Raw genomic sequence first — 18825 nt, 5'->3', positions numbered from 1 at the left:
GGAAGAGAAGAAGAAAGAGGGAGGGAAGGAAGAACAAAAGAGAGAAGGAAGGAAAGATAGGATGGTGAGAGAGAGGCAAGCCCAAGAAAAGAGCCCAAGGGGCTACATCCGCCGCCAGAGTGTGGGTTTGCCCATACCTGTTACACATGGTCCCTGTCACATTATATAGCGACATATGCCATACTCTTCTAGTGAAAACTACTGTAACTAATTAAAGTTTCTTTAGAATGCCAAGTACAAAGTACCTCAAGTAATTTTTGTAAGACAGTAAATTAAGTCAGTATAAGTATTTCTTCTTACAAATAGGGGACTGAGCGGTTTACCTTCTCCCTCTACTACAGGCATGGGCAAAATCCGACCCTCCAGGTGTTTTGGACTTCAACTCCCAGAAGTCCTAACAGCCAGCTGTTAGGAATTTTGGGAGGTGAAGTCCAAAACACCTCGAAGGCTCAAGTTTGCCCATGCGTATAAATGCCTAGGATAAAATCTAAACAAATGTAAACCAAGATAAAATATAAACCAATAATTTTAAATATAAAAATGCAGTAAGTATTATGGCTAAAATTACATTAAAATATATATAATGTAACAAATGTTATGTACATTTGATTGTATTTCTTTGCCTTTTATAAGATGTTCACTGACATTAACAAATTGAGTTTTGTTTATCTAAATAATCTTAACTTCTCGGGGGGGAAAGTTCCCAGCAAATAACAGTACATAAGTTAACTTGACTTTCTTTACTGCAGGAAGAAGAAATAAAAGAAACAAATGAATTATTTATATTTTTTGGATAGGTGGTACTATTTTGTGTGAGTTTAGCCCAAAAAAGCCCACTGACCTCAATGGGGCCTATTCCCAAGATAATGTGCTTACATCCACTTACCTGGAAGGAAACACTATTGAACTCAAAAGGACTTGCTTTTGAGTAGACATATATAAGTGCACTGTGCAACCTGTAATAGTCAGACAACTGAATATCAGATCACAAGGTTCTGATGTGTCACGCAATGCATAATCATAGTACATTATGACTAGTTTTATGATTAACAGAAATGCTGTGGTGGTTTGGGATCCAGTTTATTTGCGAACTGGAGCATGCAACCCTTTCTACATGAATAAAATGTGTAACTCCACTAAAAGCCAGGGTACCCTAGTTGTCATCATTTCTATCTTCTTTCACAATGATCGTGTAATAATGCAGAGAAAACCCATTCACATTTACACATCATAGCAACGGTACAAGATATAGCAAAACGACATGGTTATTGTCTTAACAACATAAAAAATGTTGTTCTTACTAATATCTTCATCCTCTTGAGAGGAATCCTTAACAGCCATATAAACCATCTTCTCTCGCTGAACTCTGCCAACGCCTCCTTGCTCTAGAACTCCAGCTACAGAATGCCCATTATGAAAGTCACTCTCTGTTACAATTTCTGTTCCACCTTGAAGAGAAGGGATAATTTTCATGTGATAACACTTTTAACCGAAACCATAAAATGTTTCCATTTCTCTTCTGCGTGCGGAGTGAAATAAAACGTCAACAAATACCATTAGGGAAGACGATTGCACGGTGGGACAGCATTTTTTAATTTGTATGCACTGCAGCATGACCAGCTGTCATGGACTTAGCATATGACAGGCAGGAGCAAACCCAAGAGAGGATTTACAGGTCTTGAGGAGCAGGGAAGGTTCTGGAACTGGAGTGAGGTAAATGAGGCAGGAGCAGGGGACATTGCATGCTATTTGGAATGTATGGGCACATCTCTCTTTCCTTTGGCCATCTACTTCCTTTAGATTTTCTTGCTAAAGGAAATCTAACAAGAGCCCATTACAAAGATATTCAGTTTACCTAACACAGACAGCTAAGATTTTGTCAAGCATCTACCAACTACCACAAATGGAATTTGAAACACGTACCTATTTCCACATCGTCCTCAGCCTCTGCTTTAAATATGTAAACTTTAATAACTTCAGAACCAAACCCATCATCTTTAGATACGTCATCGTGTGACACTTCAGTGCTGATTTTTAAGGGAGTGTTTCCAATATGATCTAGCTTTTCCCCAACATCATCCACTATAATAAAAAAATACAGTTCAGTTGAGGGTAAACACACAGCAATTACCATCAATTCTGCCCAAGCATTTTAAATTCATTTAGGCACAACACAACATGACGGCTATTACAAAGCTGGCATGCAAATCAATGACCTTTTTCTTGTGCTGAAAAGAGCTCACAAAGCATAAACATATTGTACTAATTATTTTACTATTTCAAAAATCAACCAATTTAACTTCATTACCACAAAGACCAGCAAGTATCATGTAAAAACGTGTATCTTGTGTCTGATTGAGCTTCTAAATAAGCCATGGCATTTTTTTTGTTACACTGTTGCTCTTTCTTCCTATTGACAGTAATGAATACATTATAGGAATGCAATTTTTACCATTTTAAAATTTCAACTCTGACGTTATCTTGCAAGACGTCAAGTAATATTTGATCATTGCATTATTACACAGATGTCGCTTGCTTTCCAAAGCAGCACAGTGTAAAAGATGAAATGATAATAAAACTATGTCCGTTCAAAACGTTACTCAGTTGGCCAATAAAAATTGAAACAGATGTTAACACTTCAAATTCCTGAGGTCCTCTTTGTATGTAAATCTTCTGTACGAAACTTAATCATGGTTAAGATATATGCTGAACTGAACTTAATGATGAACAGAGCTACCAGTTTTTTTTTCCTAAACCAGAATGTGTTAATACCAGTACTAGTCAATCAATCTTCTTTAAGAGTGGCTTCTAGTTAAGATCAGAGTCAGTATAATATCAAATTATGGTTAAAGACTGGAAGGGATAGAAGAGGTTTGATTCTGTGAGGAGCATATAAAGCATGTGTGGCTCACCGTTTCTAAAGAAACTGGTCTAATGTTTATCTCACAAACAACCCTAATTATTTAAGGTTTAGGTTTTCTGGAAAAACAGAAAAACCTAAACCCGGACGTGTATAACAAAAGTGTTTTTCTTTTGAAATAACCCTTTGCCTTTGGAATGTGATGCATTATTTTTTCTTTAAAAAAAATAGAATTACATCACTGCTATGCACAATTGTCCCCAAGAGTGATATAAAATGCAACAGCAACTTTATGGACAATAAAATAAAAACTACTGAGTTTGTGCATGTCTGCAAAACTGAATAGTCATAAAATCCTATTCATTTCAACATATATATATATATATATATATATATATATATATACACACATATATATATATATATATATATTCATTTTAACAGTTAGATACATATATATGAATGTTGTCAAAACATAAAGATTATAAATCTATTCAATACATGTTACTTTAGAAAACAACAGAAAAGACCAGAGTTAGCAAAAATAATAAATCATAGCAAACCCTATTGAGAAAAAAAAATCTCCAGGTGGAAAAATATAATAGTCACACCGGAGGACCTAGGAAATGCCTAGAGAGGAAATATATCGCCAGATGTGGGTAAATGAAATTGCAGATACTGTTATTGTGGATACAGGGGTCATGCTGCAATTGAAATAAGGAAATAAATAATGTGTAGGTCAAATTAATTTTTTCTTGACCTTTTGCATTTCGAGATAGATCAAAGGGTATCTCAGCATGTTTACATTGAGGATAACAACTTGATATAATAATATCAAGCTGTTAAGAATTATTGGAGTTAAAGTCCGAAACACTTGGAGGGCTGAAGTTTGCCCATGCCTGATATAGATGCACAGTTCACCTATTCATTTTAGTTAAATGTCTGCTATTCTTATGGTAACAACATAACCAGGCCATCAAGCTGTCTCTCCCAGACTCCTGATTCACCCCATCCTTACCCCTAAAGAAAAGAAAATACACCTGAATTTAACACATTTCCATTAATGGTAAAATGCAGAGACTTGCAGAGGCATAAAAAGATCACACAGATATAGAATAAGTAAAATGTATCCGTTTTATGCATTATTTAATTCCACATATTTCCTCAGACCAACATGGACCATTACATTTTGGACAACACAGTCAAACCATAATGGGGGGGAAAGAACAGCAGAAAATAGAAAAAAAGTTGTCTGAAGTTATCAATAACCTAATAACCAAGTCACTGTGGAGTTTCAAAACATGAAAGATACACTGCAAAAAAATGCCTATTTAAAGAAGAAGAAAAGAACACCTTTACCACCTTTAACTTACCTTTCTTAGCAGTTTCCAGGTGTGAGATGTTCAGGTTCACTGTGGATTGCCAGCTCCCAACTCATGTGATGTCTCGGACTGCACTATGCTGGTGATATGACTCCCACCATAAAATAGCCCATGAAAAAGGCGGCAAAGTCTTACAGCTGTGCAAAATGTTTGAAGATTTTATTTTCTGAGTTTCTCTTACAGGGAACAGTATAGGAATGTATTTATATTGGTAGCAAACTACGCAACATCATATGGCAGGGGTGGATAACATTTAGCCAACATACCAGATGTGGCCCTGCTACTCTGGTATGCTCTGGTCCACAGCACCATTTCTGAGGACACGGGCTGCAGCTTATGTGCCCATGACCCACACAGTACATCTAGGGACTAGTAGCAACACATTTTCTAGCCCAGCCACCATACAACTGCATGGTTACCAAGAGCGGTGGAAGCCTATCAAAGTGGAAGAAGACTTGCTTGTTAGTTTGGGGAAATGGCTCAAAGCAAGACAAAGTTGTCCACCCCTGCTATGCTGTAATAGGTTTTTAAAAGGAGGTGGTGGTGGAATATTACCTTACCCCTAAAAGACCGCTCCAGTGTGGTTCTGTAGTGGGCATAGGATCACCAGCATTGTGCATGTAGTGTCATCGAATGGATCGAGAGCTAGCAATCCACTGTGGGGGTTTGAACATCACAAACCTGAAAAACAAAAGAAAAAAGGGGAATGTTTTATTTTACTTGTATGATAATCATGTACTTGTACCGGCTACCTCATGTTACATTGAGTGTTTTTTTTTTTATCATTGCGAACTGCTTTGTAACATGTCATTATAAAATGTGGATGTTAAAAAAGTTTGAAAAGATGTACCTGTCATTTAAATTTATGCGCTGCATAGGATTTCAAAAAGAAATCAAAGAATACATTCCAGAATTTTAAAAAGTCATGTGCATGAGCAGCTTTCTGTACTTTGGTAATGTCTTTTAAAAGCACAAACTTATCCTCCCAGGAAATAATTACAATAGACATGACAAACAAAACAGAGTTGGTTCTAGTTAATTTATTATTTATTATTAATTAATTAATTAATTGTTAACCATATTTATATACTGCCTTTCTCAGCCCGAGGGCGACTCAGGTCAATTTACAAAAAGAAATCTGTAGTGTTTAAAGAAATCTGTAGTGTTCAAAGGTTAGCAGGGGAGAGAGGAGCGATTTGCATTCTTTTTTGCCATGAATGTAAGCGTAAAGGTTTCCCCTGACATTAAGTGTCCGACTCTGGGGGGGGGGGGGGGGGGGTGCTTATGTCCATTTCTAAGCCGAAGACTTAAAAAGACACCTCCAAGATCATGTGGCCAACGTGACTGCATGGAGTGCCATAACCTACCCCAGAAGCAGTACCTATTGATCTACTCACATTTGCATGTTTTCTAACTGCTAAGTTGGCAGAAGCTGGGGATAATAGCGGGAGCTGACTCCCCGGATTCGAACCGCCAACCTTTCGGTTAGCAAGTTCAGCAGCTCAGCGTTTTAACCCGCTGCGCCACAAGGGACCCCCTCTTTTGCCATACCAACAGTTAATTTAAGCCATTTTTGTTTTTGCTTTTAATTGGAACAAAGGTCATAGAAAATGCAACAGGACAAGTGTATGAGCCATGTATGTGGCTCATAAAGGGACAGAGGTAAGTAAAACCACCTGAAAATTCAGTATTTTCCACACACAAAGCACTCATAGTCAAATCCCATCGATGTTAAATACTTCTTAATACTGGGACAGAAAAATCTCGACTGGATCTGTGCTGCAATATAGTTATATACCTCCACATAATACGTGGAACTGGAGAGCTCTGGAGAAACATTCACTATGATTAGAAGATACAGCTACCAGTATGAGAATAAATAAAACAATTTTTGGAGGGAGTGGAAGAAAAGAAAAACATGAGGCAGATTACATGATTTTGAATAGTATTCTCAATTTCTCAGTCATCATTGCTGAGTCTTACTAGGGTCTCAATCCTTAGTTCCAATTACAATACTCAGTGAATCAACAGTAACTGGCAAAAGGACATTTATGTATATTTTCCACTGATTCTATAGGCTTATTCCAGACAAGATGAACAATAGGACTCAGACCGTAACCGTCATAGCACCCCTGCGACCCTACCTTGAATTCTTTCCAATTTTTTTCCTTGAAACTAAAATATAATATTGAAGAGATATACTACACTTTAAATACTATACAGAAATACTAGAGTGAAGCAATATTTCCTCTAAGTTTGATCAGAAAAATAATGCTCACATTTACAATCAATAACACTTTCTGAAGCATTAGATCACTTTAAGCTTAAGCAGTTTCAATCTCATATACCTTTCCTTCACTTACAAGATATCATTAAATAGTCTTCAGATGTGCTCTTGCCATCATCATCATCTTCCGTTTTTATAGTAACTGTAGAACCAGGAACAGTGCCAGCTGCCTGAATCACAGTTTCTGTATCTGAATTGGTTACAAGAACCTCTTCTGAAACCATCGTGGGAGAGTCAGCTCCTGACACAGAGTCTTGTACTACATGTTCCAAATGTCCATCAGACCCCGTAACAAGATCAGCGACAAAGACCTGATCAGGAACTCTAACAGTTTCTGTTATTAGATCAGAAGTCAATACGTGATCACTGGTATCTAGTGCTTCTTCAATAGCAACATCAGCTTCCAATACAGATTCGGGAACAATGACACCTTCTGTAACAACATCAGTTTCAGTTATGATATCAGGTCCTTGGACAACTTCAGCTGCTAAGCCATGATCAAGTGTTATTCCATCGTCTGTGACAACATCGGAGACCAAGACAGCTTCAGGGACTGATACAACAATATGGTCTCCATCAATGTGAGCAGTACCAGTCATTCCAGCCACTGTGAAACAATTATGAATGAGAAAACATATTAATAGTTATATTGCTGTGAAATAGTAGTATGCATCTTTGGCTGATGAATGCAGTTATTTAGGACAGTGATTCCCAACCTTTTGGACTTCAGCTCCCAAAATTCCCAACAGCTGGTAAGATGGGTGGAATTTCTATGAGTTGAAGTCCAAAACAACTGGTTGGAAACCACTGATCTAGAGCATACTCCAATCTTCTATTTATAGTTTCAAAAGGATATACTAACAAGGAGTTCTGCAGCTTTTCACAGGAAATTTGTAGAATGTTTAAAGAGTTCAGATAAAATTCTCCAAATGAAATTATCACTCCGTTTTTACTTTGGTCAAACCAGTACTAACCATATTTCTCCATGAACACAGGATATGTCCATTAACTTATAGTGAAGAATACGAACCATACATTCACAAGACCTGCTTGTGAGTGATCAAGTTTATGCTTAATTGCTCAGAAGCAACTAATTGAAAATTGATGTCAAATGTCTCCTGCTATTCAGTTGTCAATATGGGAGATTTACAACACTGAAAGGCCTAAACAGAACTTAATGCGCTAGCGCTCTCTCTCTCTATATATATATAGAATGTTTGTTGTGTGGATGCTGCTTCAAACTGTATTAAATGGTCACTGTAGATGGGGTCTTAAGTCTCTTATCCCAAAGTGTCCCAAACTTTTACTCAACTATAATACTTTCGTCATCCATGTAAAGGACTGTTACTTTATAATATAAAACAACTGATCAGCAAATAATTTGAATTAGAAATAGAGAAGTGTTACCAAAATCCTGCATAATCATAGTGTGAGGCATTTTGGATTCCTGCAGTCCAAGGCTTCCACCACCTGGATCCATAATCATATATGTTCATTCATGGACTGTAAAAGGAAAATTATACAGAAATTGCTAGTTATACAATCAGTCTTTTAATAATGTTTTATCAAAGTGCAGAATTAAATAAAACAATATTGAGATAGTAGATATAATTTTCTCTTCCTTTTCGAGTGATTTCAATCAGGAGCAAACAGAAGTAGAACCATTGAGTAATAATAGAACTCTGTTACTATCTGGAGAAAATGATTTATATTTATATACCAGTGCAATTACTATACAAGTTTGTATAAGATATTTCATTTAGAAAAGTATTATCATATATATGACTACAATAGTGAGAATCATCTATGCTCAAAGGTAATCAGCTATCCTAATGCAAAAAGATTATCTTGCAAAGATGTGTGAACTCGTGGAAATGGACAAACTCAAGATGTTGATCCAGGAGAAATCTCTAATCACTTTCAAGAAAGGCTGGGACTTATTATTACATTTCTTCAGCAAATATTTGATCAAACCTCTATGATTTTTTTAAATTAGAAGAGTGTCATCTTGTGGTGAAAAGAATGTATTAATAGTTTTTCTTCTTTTACTGAGCAAGAAAAAATGAGAGAATAAAATCACCAGAGTGTAAAGCCATTAGACTAGGTACTGTACATTTGGATGTACTTAATGTTTGATGTTGTTGTTTTAGTGGATGTAATTATTTATATATTTATGGCATTTATATGCCGCCCTTTTCACCCCGAAGGGGACTCAGAGAGGCTTACAATATATATTTTCATTCAATATATTATAAGGCCCTTCCAGATAGGCCCAATATCACAGGATCTGATCCCAGGTTTTCTGTTTATACCAAATTATCTGGCAGCGCAGACTCATATAATCCAGTTTAAAGCAGAAAACTTGGGATCAGATCCTGGGATATAGGGCCTGCCGGAAGGGCCCATAGTATCAGTGTGTTTTTTATATTAAGAAAATCTATCTTTACTATTATTGTTTTTGCCCTATGCTTTAAATTCTTGCCCTTTTTTGTCTGTTTTTAGGTTTGGTGTTAGTTTTTCTGAATTAATAAAATTATCAATTAAAAAGAAAGAAAGCATTAAAATATTGTGTATAAAATTATTTTCAGGCAATGTGTACCATCTGTGAAATAAATTTATTATTTATTTATACCTCACCTTTCTCCCTGAGGGGATTCAAGATGGCTAACAACAACATACTTTGATCAATTTAAAACAGAGTGAATACAAAAATGTTTCAAAAACAAATTAAATATTACTGTGTGTGAGAGAGAGGTTAAAATGCAGTTAAAATATAATAAATATAATTAAAGATGCATTTTAAAACATGCAATTTCCCCCACAACTTCCCCTTATCCTTCTCCAAATGCCTGCTGGCAGAAAAAGGTCTTGTGTTTCAATCTGGGGCCCATTTCTAAAGAGATCTCATTATGTATAAAGCAAAGATTTTAAAAATTGCACTCTCTCTCTCTCTTCTCTCTATAATAAAAATTAGAGTGTGTATGTATGTATGTACATGCATATGTGGGCTTGTGGGCGATTTCCAAGATGGCTCACATTTTCAGAGAGACCCAACTCCCAACTATGATAGATCTGGATCAAACTTGGCATTATAGACCTCTCATGCCCAACATAAAATACTGGAAAATTGGGGAGATTGATCTTGGATTTTGGGAATTAAAGTTCACCCACATCAAGACAGCATTGTGAAGTGAACCAGTGAGGGACCTGGACCACACTTGGTACACATACCCAACATAGCCAACTATGAATACTGTTAGGATCTGAAAGGAATTGGTCTGGAATGCTGGGAGTTATAGTGCGCCCACATCCAGGGTGTACTGTGAACCCAATCAATGATGGATCTGGAACAAACTTGGCACACAGATACTGCACGATCAACTTTAAATAATTGCAGATTTTTGGGGGGTGGGGAAATGACAGAGGACGATAGGGATTGTCACTCACCAACATCTTTTTCTTTTTTAGTTATATTGTAAGTTTTTATTTTGAAGCCAGAGTTGGTACATTTCTGCTGACTCTACAGCCCTGCCTTGAAAAATTACAAATTTGACAGCAGACCATCATGTCTTGCAGTTTGTGGATGGTGGAAGCCCTGTTTAATTCTCTGATATTTCCAAACATCACTGAAAAGTCTATTTACTCAGTGCAATGTATCCTCTCTGTGCAGAGTATTTAGGATGGTAAATTGTGAATGTATTGAGAGATGAGGCAGCTGCTCTTTGTTGTGAGATTCCCCCATTCTATTATTATTATTATTAAAAAGTTACAAACATAGTTACAAACATATTGAAACAGTATCCGTATTGAGGAAGTACGCCACAACACAGGATGTTTCTTAATGTATAGAGCTAAAGGGCCACAACAGAACTTATGGCCCAAACTGCACTGACATATACATTGTTTACAACAAATAAATTTAACAAAGATACAAGATCATATAACCATTTTGTATTCTGCAATTTGGACATTTGTTCTCGAACATCGGATATATACACACATACATGGTTTTAAAGCTTAATATGTATTTATATTTTATTTCTGGGTGTTATTATGATTTGTATGGTTTTTGTCTTGTATTTTATGTTAAATGTGCTTTGATTTGTATTGTGTTATGTTGTGAGTCGCTTGGGGTTCTATTAGGGGGAAAGTGGGATAAAAGTAAAGATTTATTATTATTTGTTATTTTAGATAAGCTATTGTGCAAAAAGTTAAATTGCTCAATGATTTTATGTACAAGCTGTATTAAAACACCATTTTTATCCTTTTAAAATATTATGTACTTTCCCTATTTAGATAGTGGTTTTTTATGAGAAAAGAATGGTTAATTGTATTCTGTTTTGATATTAAAAGAATTAAAAAATAACCAACTTACACAAACTATCTTATTTTATTGATTTATTGCGTTTCTACTCTACTCTATCTCACCCAAAGGGGACTCAGAGCAGCTTCCAGTTTTGGCAAATCTTTAATGCCACATTGAAACATAAAAGCATACAATATACAACACATTAAAATTTAAAATTAAATAAAATATTTAAATACAATTCAAAACATAGCACCAAATCGAGCTATTGGTTCTGTGGATGCATTGTGGTTATCCTACTCCCCGAACAAATGGTTCCACGGCCAGGTTTTGACTTTATTTCTGAAAACCAGGGGGGGGGGGGGGGGGAGAAGCCAATCTAATATTGCTGGGGAGGGATTTCCATAGCTGAGGGGGCCACCACTGAGAAGGCCCTGTCCCTTGTCCCCACAGTTGCACCAGCAAAGGAGGTGGGAATGAGAGCAGGGCCTCTCTGAGTTAGTTCATAGGGGGAGAAACGTTTGGACAGGTAAGCTGAGTCAGAATTGTTTAGGGCTTTACAGACTAAAGTAAGCACTCTGAATTGTGCTCAGCAGCAGACTGACAGCCAGTGGAGCTGACGTAATGAGGGTTGTATGCTCCCTGTACGCTGCTACTTGAGTTTCCGAAGTCTTCAAAGGCAACCTCATTTAAAGTGTGCTGCAGTAGGCTATTTGAGATGTAACAAGAGTGTGGACTACCAGGACCAAGTCTGGTTTATCAAAGTATGGGTGCAACTGGCACACAAGTTTTAATTGTGCAAAAGCTCCTGTGGCCACAGCTGAGACCTGGAGTTCAAGGCTCAGTGATGAATCCAGAGGCCTCATCACACTAGAGAAAACAATCCACTTAAAGTCAGGTTTTTGCCTCCTGCAAAATTCTGGGGTTTGTAGTTCAGCCTCACTAAACTACAAACCCCATAATTCTGCAGGATTTTAAGTGGATTTTTTCTCTCTAGTGTAATGAAGTGGAAGGAAAACTCCCAAGCTGTGATTTCGGGAGGGGTGTGTGTGTGTGTAACCAAAGACCAAGAGCTCTTGCACTTTTATATTACAAGATTACTAATAATATTACAGTACAGTGGTATAGTACAATATAGTAATACATAATATTAATATTGTGCTGTGGTAATAATATAATATATTGTATATACATATAATATTGATAATAATATTATAATGTAATACAATATAATACTTTTTTTTGTCGTGTCAGAAGCGACTTGAGAAACTGTAAGACCCGTTGCAAACTAGCCTCCTGCGGGAGCAAACCTTGCCAGCACGTCCCTGACATCATGAGACTCCGCCTCTCACCCCGCCCTTTTCCTCTGCCTCTTTCTCCGTGCCAAAGTGGTTTTTCCTTTGCTAGGGCAGCATTGCCAGCATACTCTCTCAGTTGGCAGAATTCAACTGAGAGAATACGCTGGCAATGCTGTCCTAGCAAAGGAAAAACCACTCTGGCACGGAGAAAGGGGCGGGGAGAGAGGCGCAGTCTCATGACGTCAGGGATGTGCTGGCAAGGTTTGCTCCCGCAGGAGGCTAGTTTGCGGCGGCGGCTCTAAGACCCGTCGCAAACTAGCCTCCTGCGGGAGCAAACTGTGCCAGCATGTCCATGACGTCATGAGACTCCGCCTCTCCCTCCGCCCCTTTCTCCGTGCCAGAGTGGTTTTTCCTTTGCTAGGGCAGCATTGCCAGCGTACTCTCGTTGTTGACAGAATTCAACAACGAGAGTACGCTGGCAATGCTGCCCTAGCAAAGGAAAAACCACTCTGGCATGGAGAAAGAGGCGGAGAAAGGGGCGGAGAGAGAGGCGCAGTCTCATGACGTCTTGGACGTGCTCATGCAGTTTGCTCCCGCAGGAGGCTAGTTTGCGATGGGTCTTAGTCGCTTCTGTTGTGAGAGAACTGGCTGTCTGCAAGGACGTTGCCCAGGGGACATCTGGATGGCATCCCCTGGGCAACGTCCTTGCAGACAGCCAATTCTCTCACAACAGAAGTGACTTGTCGCTCCCGACACAACCAAAAATTGTTTTAATTAATGTGCTATTTATTGTTTAAACTATTGTTATATTTAACGACATCAAATTGTGCCAAATGTAAGCTGTCCTGAGACCCCCTTCGGGGGTTGCGAAAATCCTGGAAATAAATAAATAAATATTGTGCTATGCAAATATAATATAATACATTATATTTACATATACCTTGTAAGCCGTTCTGGGTCCCCTTTGGGGTGAGAAGGGCGGCACGTAAATTTCGTAAATAAATAAATAATAAAATAAACCCCATCCAGGACAGACTGCAACCTTATACAGTATACAGCCTTTCGACTGACCAGGAGTAACTCTGTCTTGTCTGGATTCAATTTCAATTTGTTTGCCCTCATCCAGATCATCACAGCTATCTCGTTCCTAATTTGGGTGGGGGTGGGCTGCGTGTATAGCCCAAATACAGGGCGCTTCCTAGCCAAGGCGTTTCAGGTTTCAAAAGGAAGAGGGAGGGAGGCGCGAGAGGCGGGAGCGCGCGCGCGCAAGGTGGGGGCGCGCCTGCCTCTGCTTTCCTGCCCGCCTCTCTCTCCTTCCCTCCCTCCTCCTCTTCCCTCTCGCTTCCAATCAGGTCCCGCGATGAGCAAACAATAAGGCGGCGGCTGGTGTGCCAAAGGGGGTGGGGTTGGACCCGTCCTTCCTCGGGGCGGCAGGGCATGGCAGGGCAGGGCGCCAGCCCCGAAGAAGAAAGGAAGGAAGGAAGGAAGAAAAGCAGATGGAGGGACGGAAGGATGGATGACAGGAGGGGAGACAAAGACCGGAGAAGAAGGAGGAGGAAGAAAAAGAAACAAGAGAGCCCTCCGTCCATGAAAGGCTTTCCTCGGATAGAGAGGGAAGGGGAAAGAATGGAGGGGGAAGGAGGGGGGGTTCTGCTCCAAAGGGAGGCCTTCTCTGTCTCGGCGCCATTTTGTCAGGCCTCGTCGGGGCCTTCTTTGCGGCAAGCACAACAACCCCGCTTCTTTCCTTCCTTCCTTCCGCCGCCCGCTTTAGCTCACCTCCCTACGGCAGCCCGAGACGTCCAGGAAACCACAAAACGCGAAGAAAGGGCTCTTTCACTGGGAAGGCCTAGTAGGCCTCGCCCAGGCCTCTCCCCTCAGAACTGCCTTCCTCCATATTCCCCTCACCGCGTTCTCCGCTATTCCTTCCCCGCTTCGTACTCGCTCCTCACCTCGCTGGGCGGAGGCCGCAGGAACGACCGCGAAGGCCGCTTTTTTCGGGGCCTGGCATTCGGGGCCCGCCAGGTCTGAGGCCTGCACCAATCACAGGCTTGGGCTGGGGAAGCGGCAGGCGGGCGAGGGAGGGTGGGAGTGCGCGTGCGCGAGGCAGAGTTTCTCTCCCTCCCCCCTCCTTCCTTCCCGCTCTGCCGTTGGTGGTGTGACGTCACTCGGGTACGCGCCTGCCTTTCTGCGCCTGCGCGAGGAGTTTCTTTCCCCCCTTCCTCTCTGTCTTGCGCATGCGTAGAAGAGCAGACGAAGCCTGAAGTTGCCAATACCGAACAAAAGGGAACCGGGGAAGCGTTCCTTTCTCTTTCAATTGACAGCAGAGGGTTCTATAGGGGTCTCCCTCGCTTCTTAATTTCCTCATTAAGACTGTTAACGAAAATTGGAAACGGCTATATGGAGTGAGAGTTGCCAGATGTGCAAGCTGGGTTTAGAAAAGGCAGAGGAACGAGAGACCAGATTGCCAATATCCGGGTGCTGGAGAATGGAGAAAGGCAGGGAGTTTCAGAAAAACATCTATTTCTGCTTCATTGACTATTCTAAAGCCTTTGTGTGGATCATAATAAATTGTGAGAGCCGTTCAGCAGTGGAACTCTCTGCCCCGGAGTGTGGTGGAGGCTCCTTCTTTGGAAGCTTTTAAGCAGAGGCTGGATGGCCATTTGTCAGGGGTGATTTGAATGCAATATTCCTGCTTCTTGGCAGGGGGTTGGACTGGATGGCCCATGAGGTCTCTTCCAACTCTTTGATTCTATGATTCTATGAAATTGTGGCATGTTCTTGGTGGGATGGGCATCCCAAGCCACCTTGTCTCTCTCCTGAGGAATCTGTACAAGGACCAAGTAGCAACAGTCAGAACTGACTGATTCAAGATTGGGAAAGGCGTACGGCAAGGCTGCATACTCTCACCCAACCTTTGTAACTTGTATGCAGAACACATCATGCGAGGATGTGCGGGGCTTGATGAATGCAAAGCGGGGGTAAAGATTGCTGGAAGAAACATTAACAACCTCAGATATGCAGATGACACCACTCTGATGGCCGAAAGCGAGGAGGCGCTGAGGAGCCTTCTAATCAAGGTGAAAGAAGAAAGCGCAAAAGCTGGGTTGCAGCTAAACATAAAAAAAGCCAAGATTATGGCAACAAGAATGATTGACAACTGGGAAATAGAGGGAGAAACCGTGGAGGCCGTGACAGACTTTGTATTTCTAGGTGCAAAGATGACTGCAGACACAGACTGTGGCCAGGAAGTCAGAAGATGCTTACTTCTTGGGAGGAGAGCAATGTCCAATCTCGATAAAATAATAAAGAGTAGAGACATCAGACTGGCAACAAAGATCTGCCTAGTCAAAGCCATGGTCTTCCCTGTAGTCACCTACAGATGTGAGAGTTGGACCATAGGGAAGGCTGAGCGAAGGAAGATAGATGCTTTTGAGCTGTGGTGCTGGAGGAAAGTTCTGAGAGTGCCTTGGACCGCGAGAAGATCCAACCAGTCCATCCTCCAGGAAATAAAGCCCGACTGCTCACTGGAGGGAAAGATACTAGAGACAAAGTTGAAGTCCTTTGGCCACATCATGAGGAGACAGCAAAGCCTAGAGAAGACAATGATGCTGGGGAAAGTGGAAGGCAAAAGGAAGAGGGGCTGACCAAGGGCAAGATGGATGGATGGCATCCTTGAAGTGACTGGACTGACCTTGAAGGAGCTGGGGGTGGTGATGGCCGACAGGGAGTTCTGGCATGGGCTGGTCCATGAGGTCACGAAGAGTCGGAGACGACTGAACGAATGAACAACAACAACATCCATAGTGTTATCCTAAAACAGAGAGTTTATTGTTAGAAACCCTAAATTGGGTCTTTTTAGGTCCACGTCATGGGAGCACGAAAGGAAGGAGACAGTCCCAAAAAAGATCAAAAAACAAGGTTTATTTTAGTTTCTTCATGAAGAAGAGGGACAGCCAGGTAGCATTCACAGATGCTACCCTTCAAGTGACTGCCATCCCCCTTGGCTTTTGACCACCAAATATATAACCTCAAGTAAACAAGAACATTTTTTTTGTCATGGAAAGTACCCTTTTTCTAGCCCCCTCTCTTGACCTTTTGATGGAAAGTACTTTCTTGTGCATGTGGTCTCTGCGCTTCAAAAAACAACCTTTGAAGTTAACCACAAGCATCCTGTGTAAGAAAGTACCTTCTTGTACTTAAAAACATTTTCTTCCGTATTGCTCTTTTTAAGTCAGAGAAAGGGTATGTCTCCCTTTTGCTGTTAATTTCGCTCAAAGACCCTTTCATTATGACAAATGAGAGGGAGGGAGGGGGAGTTTCAATGCATCTCCTATTTAGCCCCGCAGTGCTCAAATGCAACAACATCTCTCATAGAACTCCAGTATGCTGATGACAATGTCATCTGTGCACATTCAGAAGTAGTCACAGGGAAGATTGAGAAATACTGTTCAAGATGGAGGAGATCACATATCGCCCTTTACATTGGCCATCCTCTGTTGGTGATCCGGAAGCTCAAGTTGGTACAAAATGCAGCTGCTTGGCTTCTTGCGGGAATTCCGATGAGATGCCACATAACACCAATCTTACTACAGCTGCATTGGTTACCAATTGAGCAGCAGATCACTTTCAAAGTGATGGTACTCACCTTTAAGGCCTTGCATGGTCTGGGGCCAATGTACCTGAGGGACCGCCTCATCCCCTACCAACCCCAGAGATCCCTCCGTTCTGAGGACCAAGATCTATTGGAAATTCCCAATGTCAAGACCTTGCGTCTAACAGCAACGAGACGCAGAGCCTTCACAGCAGTGGCACCATCGCTCTGGAACACTCTGCCACCTGAAGTCCGTGCCTTGCGGGATTTATCAGCTTTCCGCAGGGCATGTAAGACATACCTGTTTCGACAGGCCTTTGATTGTTGATATTGCTGTTTTTAAATTGTTTTTAATTGTGTTGGATTTTAGTCATTCTTATAAGCCGCTCTGAGCCCCAAGGGAGTGGCAGCATATAAGTTTGAACAACAAATAAATAAATATATCTCCTCATTTGCCCTCTAATGATTTGCCATTTTGGATATACAGCATTAGGAAGGCTGAGAAACGCTGTTGTAGCTGCACCTGTGAAAATACATTCATATAGGACAGAACATGAATAATGCACAGATCATATGTAAAGGAATTTTTAAAAGCCTTCTGCATATATTCCACAGGGACACTACTATGGAAAGATGACTACATTCAAGCAGCTGGTGCTCCACCTTCCTGCTCTTTGATGTTTATCTTTTTTTAAATACAGAAAGGCATTGACCTCTATTCACGGGCCCTCTACTGGTCATTCAGGGGTAGTCTTGCCCAAATCCATCCCTCTTTCCCAAAGCTTTGGGCACCTCTACAATGACCTGCAGAAGCATATGAGAAGCTCGGCCTGTCATTGAACATTGAGAAAACCAAAGTTCTCCAGCAGTCGCCAGCCAACCCGTCTCCAATGCCAGAAATACAGCTTAATGGTGTAACATTAGAAAATGTTGACCATTTCTGCTCCCTTGGCAGCCACCACAAAACATTAACATTGAAATACAACACCGCCTGAGCTCTGCGAGTGCAGCTTTTTTCCGAATGAAGCAGAGAGTGTTTGAGGACTGGGACATCCATAGGGATACCAAGGTGCTTGCTTATAAAACTACTGTCCTCCCAGCCCTGCTATATGCCTGCGAAACGTGGACTATACAGACATCACATGCAATCCTGGAACGATTCCATTAGCGTTGCCTCCGGAAAATCCTGCAAATCTCTTGGGAAGACAAGCGGACAAATGTCAGCGTGCTGGAAGAAGCAAAGACCACCAGCATTTAAGCGATGGTCCTCTGCCATCAACTCCGCTGCACCAGCCACGTTGTCCAGATGCCCGACCACCGTCTCCCAAAGCAGTTGCTCTACTCTGAACTCAAGAATGGAAAACGGAATGTTGGAGGACAGGAAAAGGTATTTAAAGATAGGCTCAAGGCCAACCTTAAAAACTGTGGCATAGACACTGAGAACTGGGAAGCCCTTGCTCCTGAGAGCTCCAGCTGGAGGTCAGCTGTGACCAGCAGTGCTGCAGAATTTGAAGAGGCACGAATAGAGGGCGAAAGAGAGAAACGTGCCAAGAGGAAGGTGCGTCAAGCCCACCCTGACTGGAAACTGATGGCCTCACTGCAGGAGAACATGCGGGAGAACATACAGGTCAAGAATAGGGCTCCACAGTCACCTACGGACCCACCGCCAGGACACTAATCCTGGAAAACTATCCTACTCTGCCAACGAGTGATCGATCGCCTTACTAAATAAACTCGAATGTCCCCTCTCTTTGCCGCCCCAGAATTGCATCTTCATCATCTGGCTCTTTCCCTAAAGCCGCCTTCACTCTGTGGCTCCAATGCATGGGATTTTGCTGCCATCGACTGATCCCATTGGGGAACTGCACCTTCTGAGCTGTAGAGCGCTCCCTGTGTAAGCCATAGGCTCCTACTTTGTCGGCTGTGACCCTTAGGCGCATGCGCCTGGCCATAGAGGGTCCCTCTCCCCAGCACTGGGGCCAGAGTGAAGAGGGGAAGCCTGGAAGACAGTCCCACCTTGTCTCCTGTGCCATCAGTCGAGGGCCCCTCCCCCATAGCAACAATATAGTATTAGATAATAATAATATTGTGCTATGATAAT

At 41.3% G+C, this 18825-nt stretch overlaps 1 protein-coding gene across 5 annotated transcripts in view; it reads right to left on the bottom strand.

Annotated features, from left to right (window-relative positions):
- ZNF711 (zinc finger protein 711) overlaps window positions 1-14233 on the bottom strand; it is a 32058-nt gene extending 17825 nt beyond the window's left edge. For 2 of the 5 annotated variants that reach the window (XR_010910313.1, XM_060756284.2), the window contains exons 1-5: window positions 14083-14232; window positions 7937-8032; window positions 6606-7136; window positions 1924-2082; window positions 1302-1448 (exon numbers count right to left, since the gene is read on the bottom strand). Coding sequence is in view for 4 of the 5 variants with exons in the window: in XM_060756284.2 (XP_060612267.1) it covers window positions 1302-1448; window positions 1924-2082; window positions 6606-7136; window positions 7937-8015 (916 nt within the window). In the remaining variant the exon portion in view is untranslated. The other 3 variants (XM_060756283.2, XM_060756281.2, XM_060756285.2) reach the window with 3 other exon arrangements.
- Window positions 14234-18825: the final 4592 nt, after the last annotated feature.

The sequence above is a fragment of the Anolis sagrei genome, chromosome 10 (genome assembly GCF_037176765.1).
Source record: "Anolis sagrei isolate rAnoSag1 chromosome 10, rAnoSag1.mat, whole genome shotgun sequence".
Classification (NCBI taxonomy): domain Eukaryota; kingdom Metazoa; phylum Chordata; class Lepidosauria; order Squamata; family Dactyloidae; genus Anolis; species Anolis sagrei.
The sequence above is the reverse complement of the archived record's forward strand: the minus strand, read 5'-3'. Positions and strand labels throughout refer to the sequence as shown.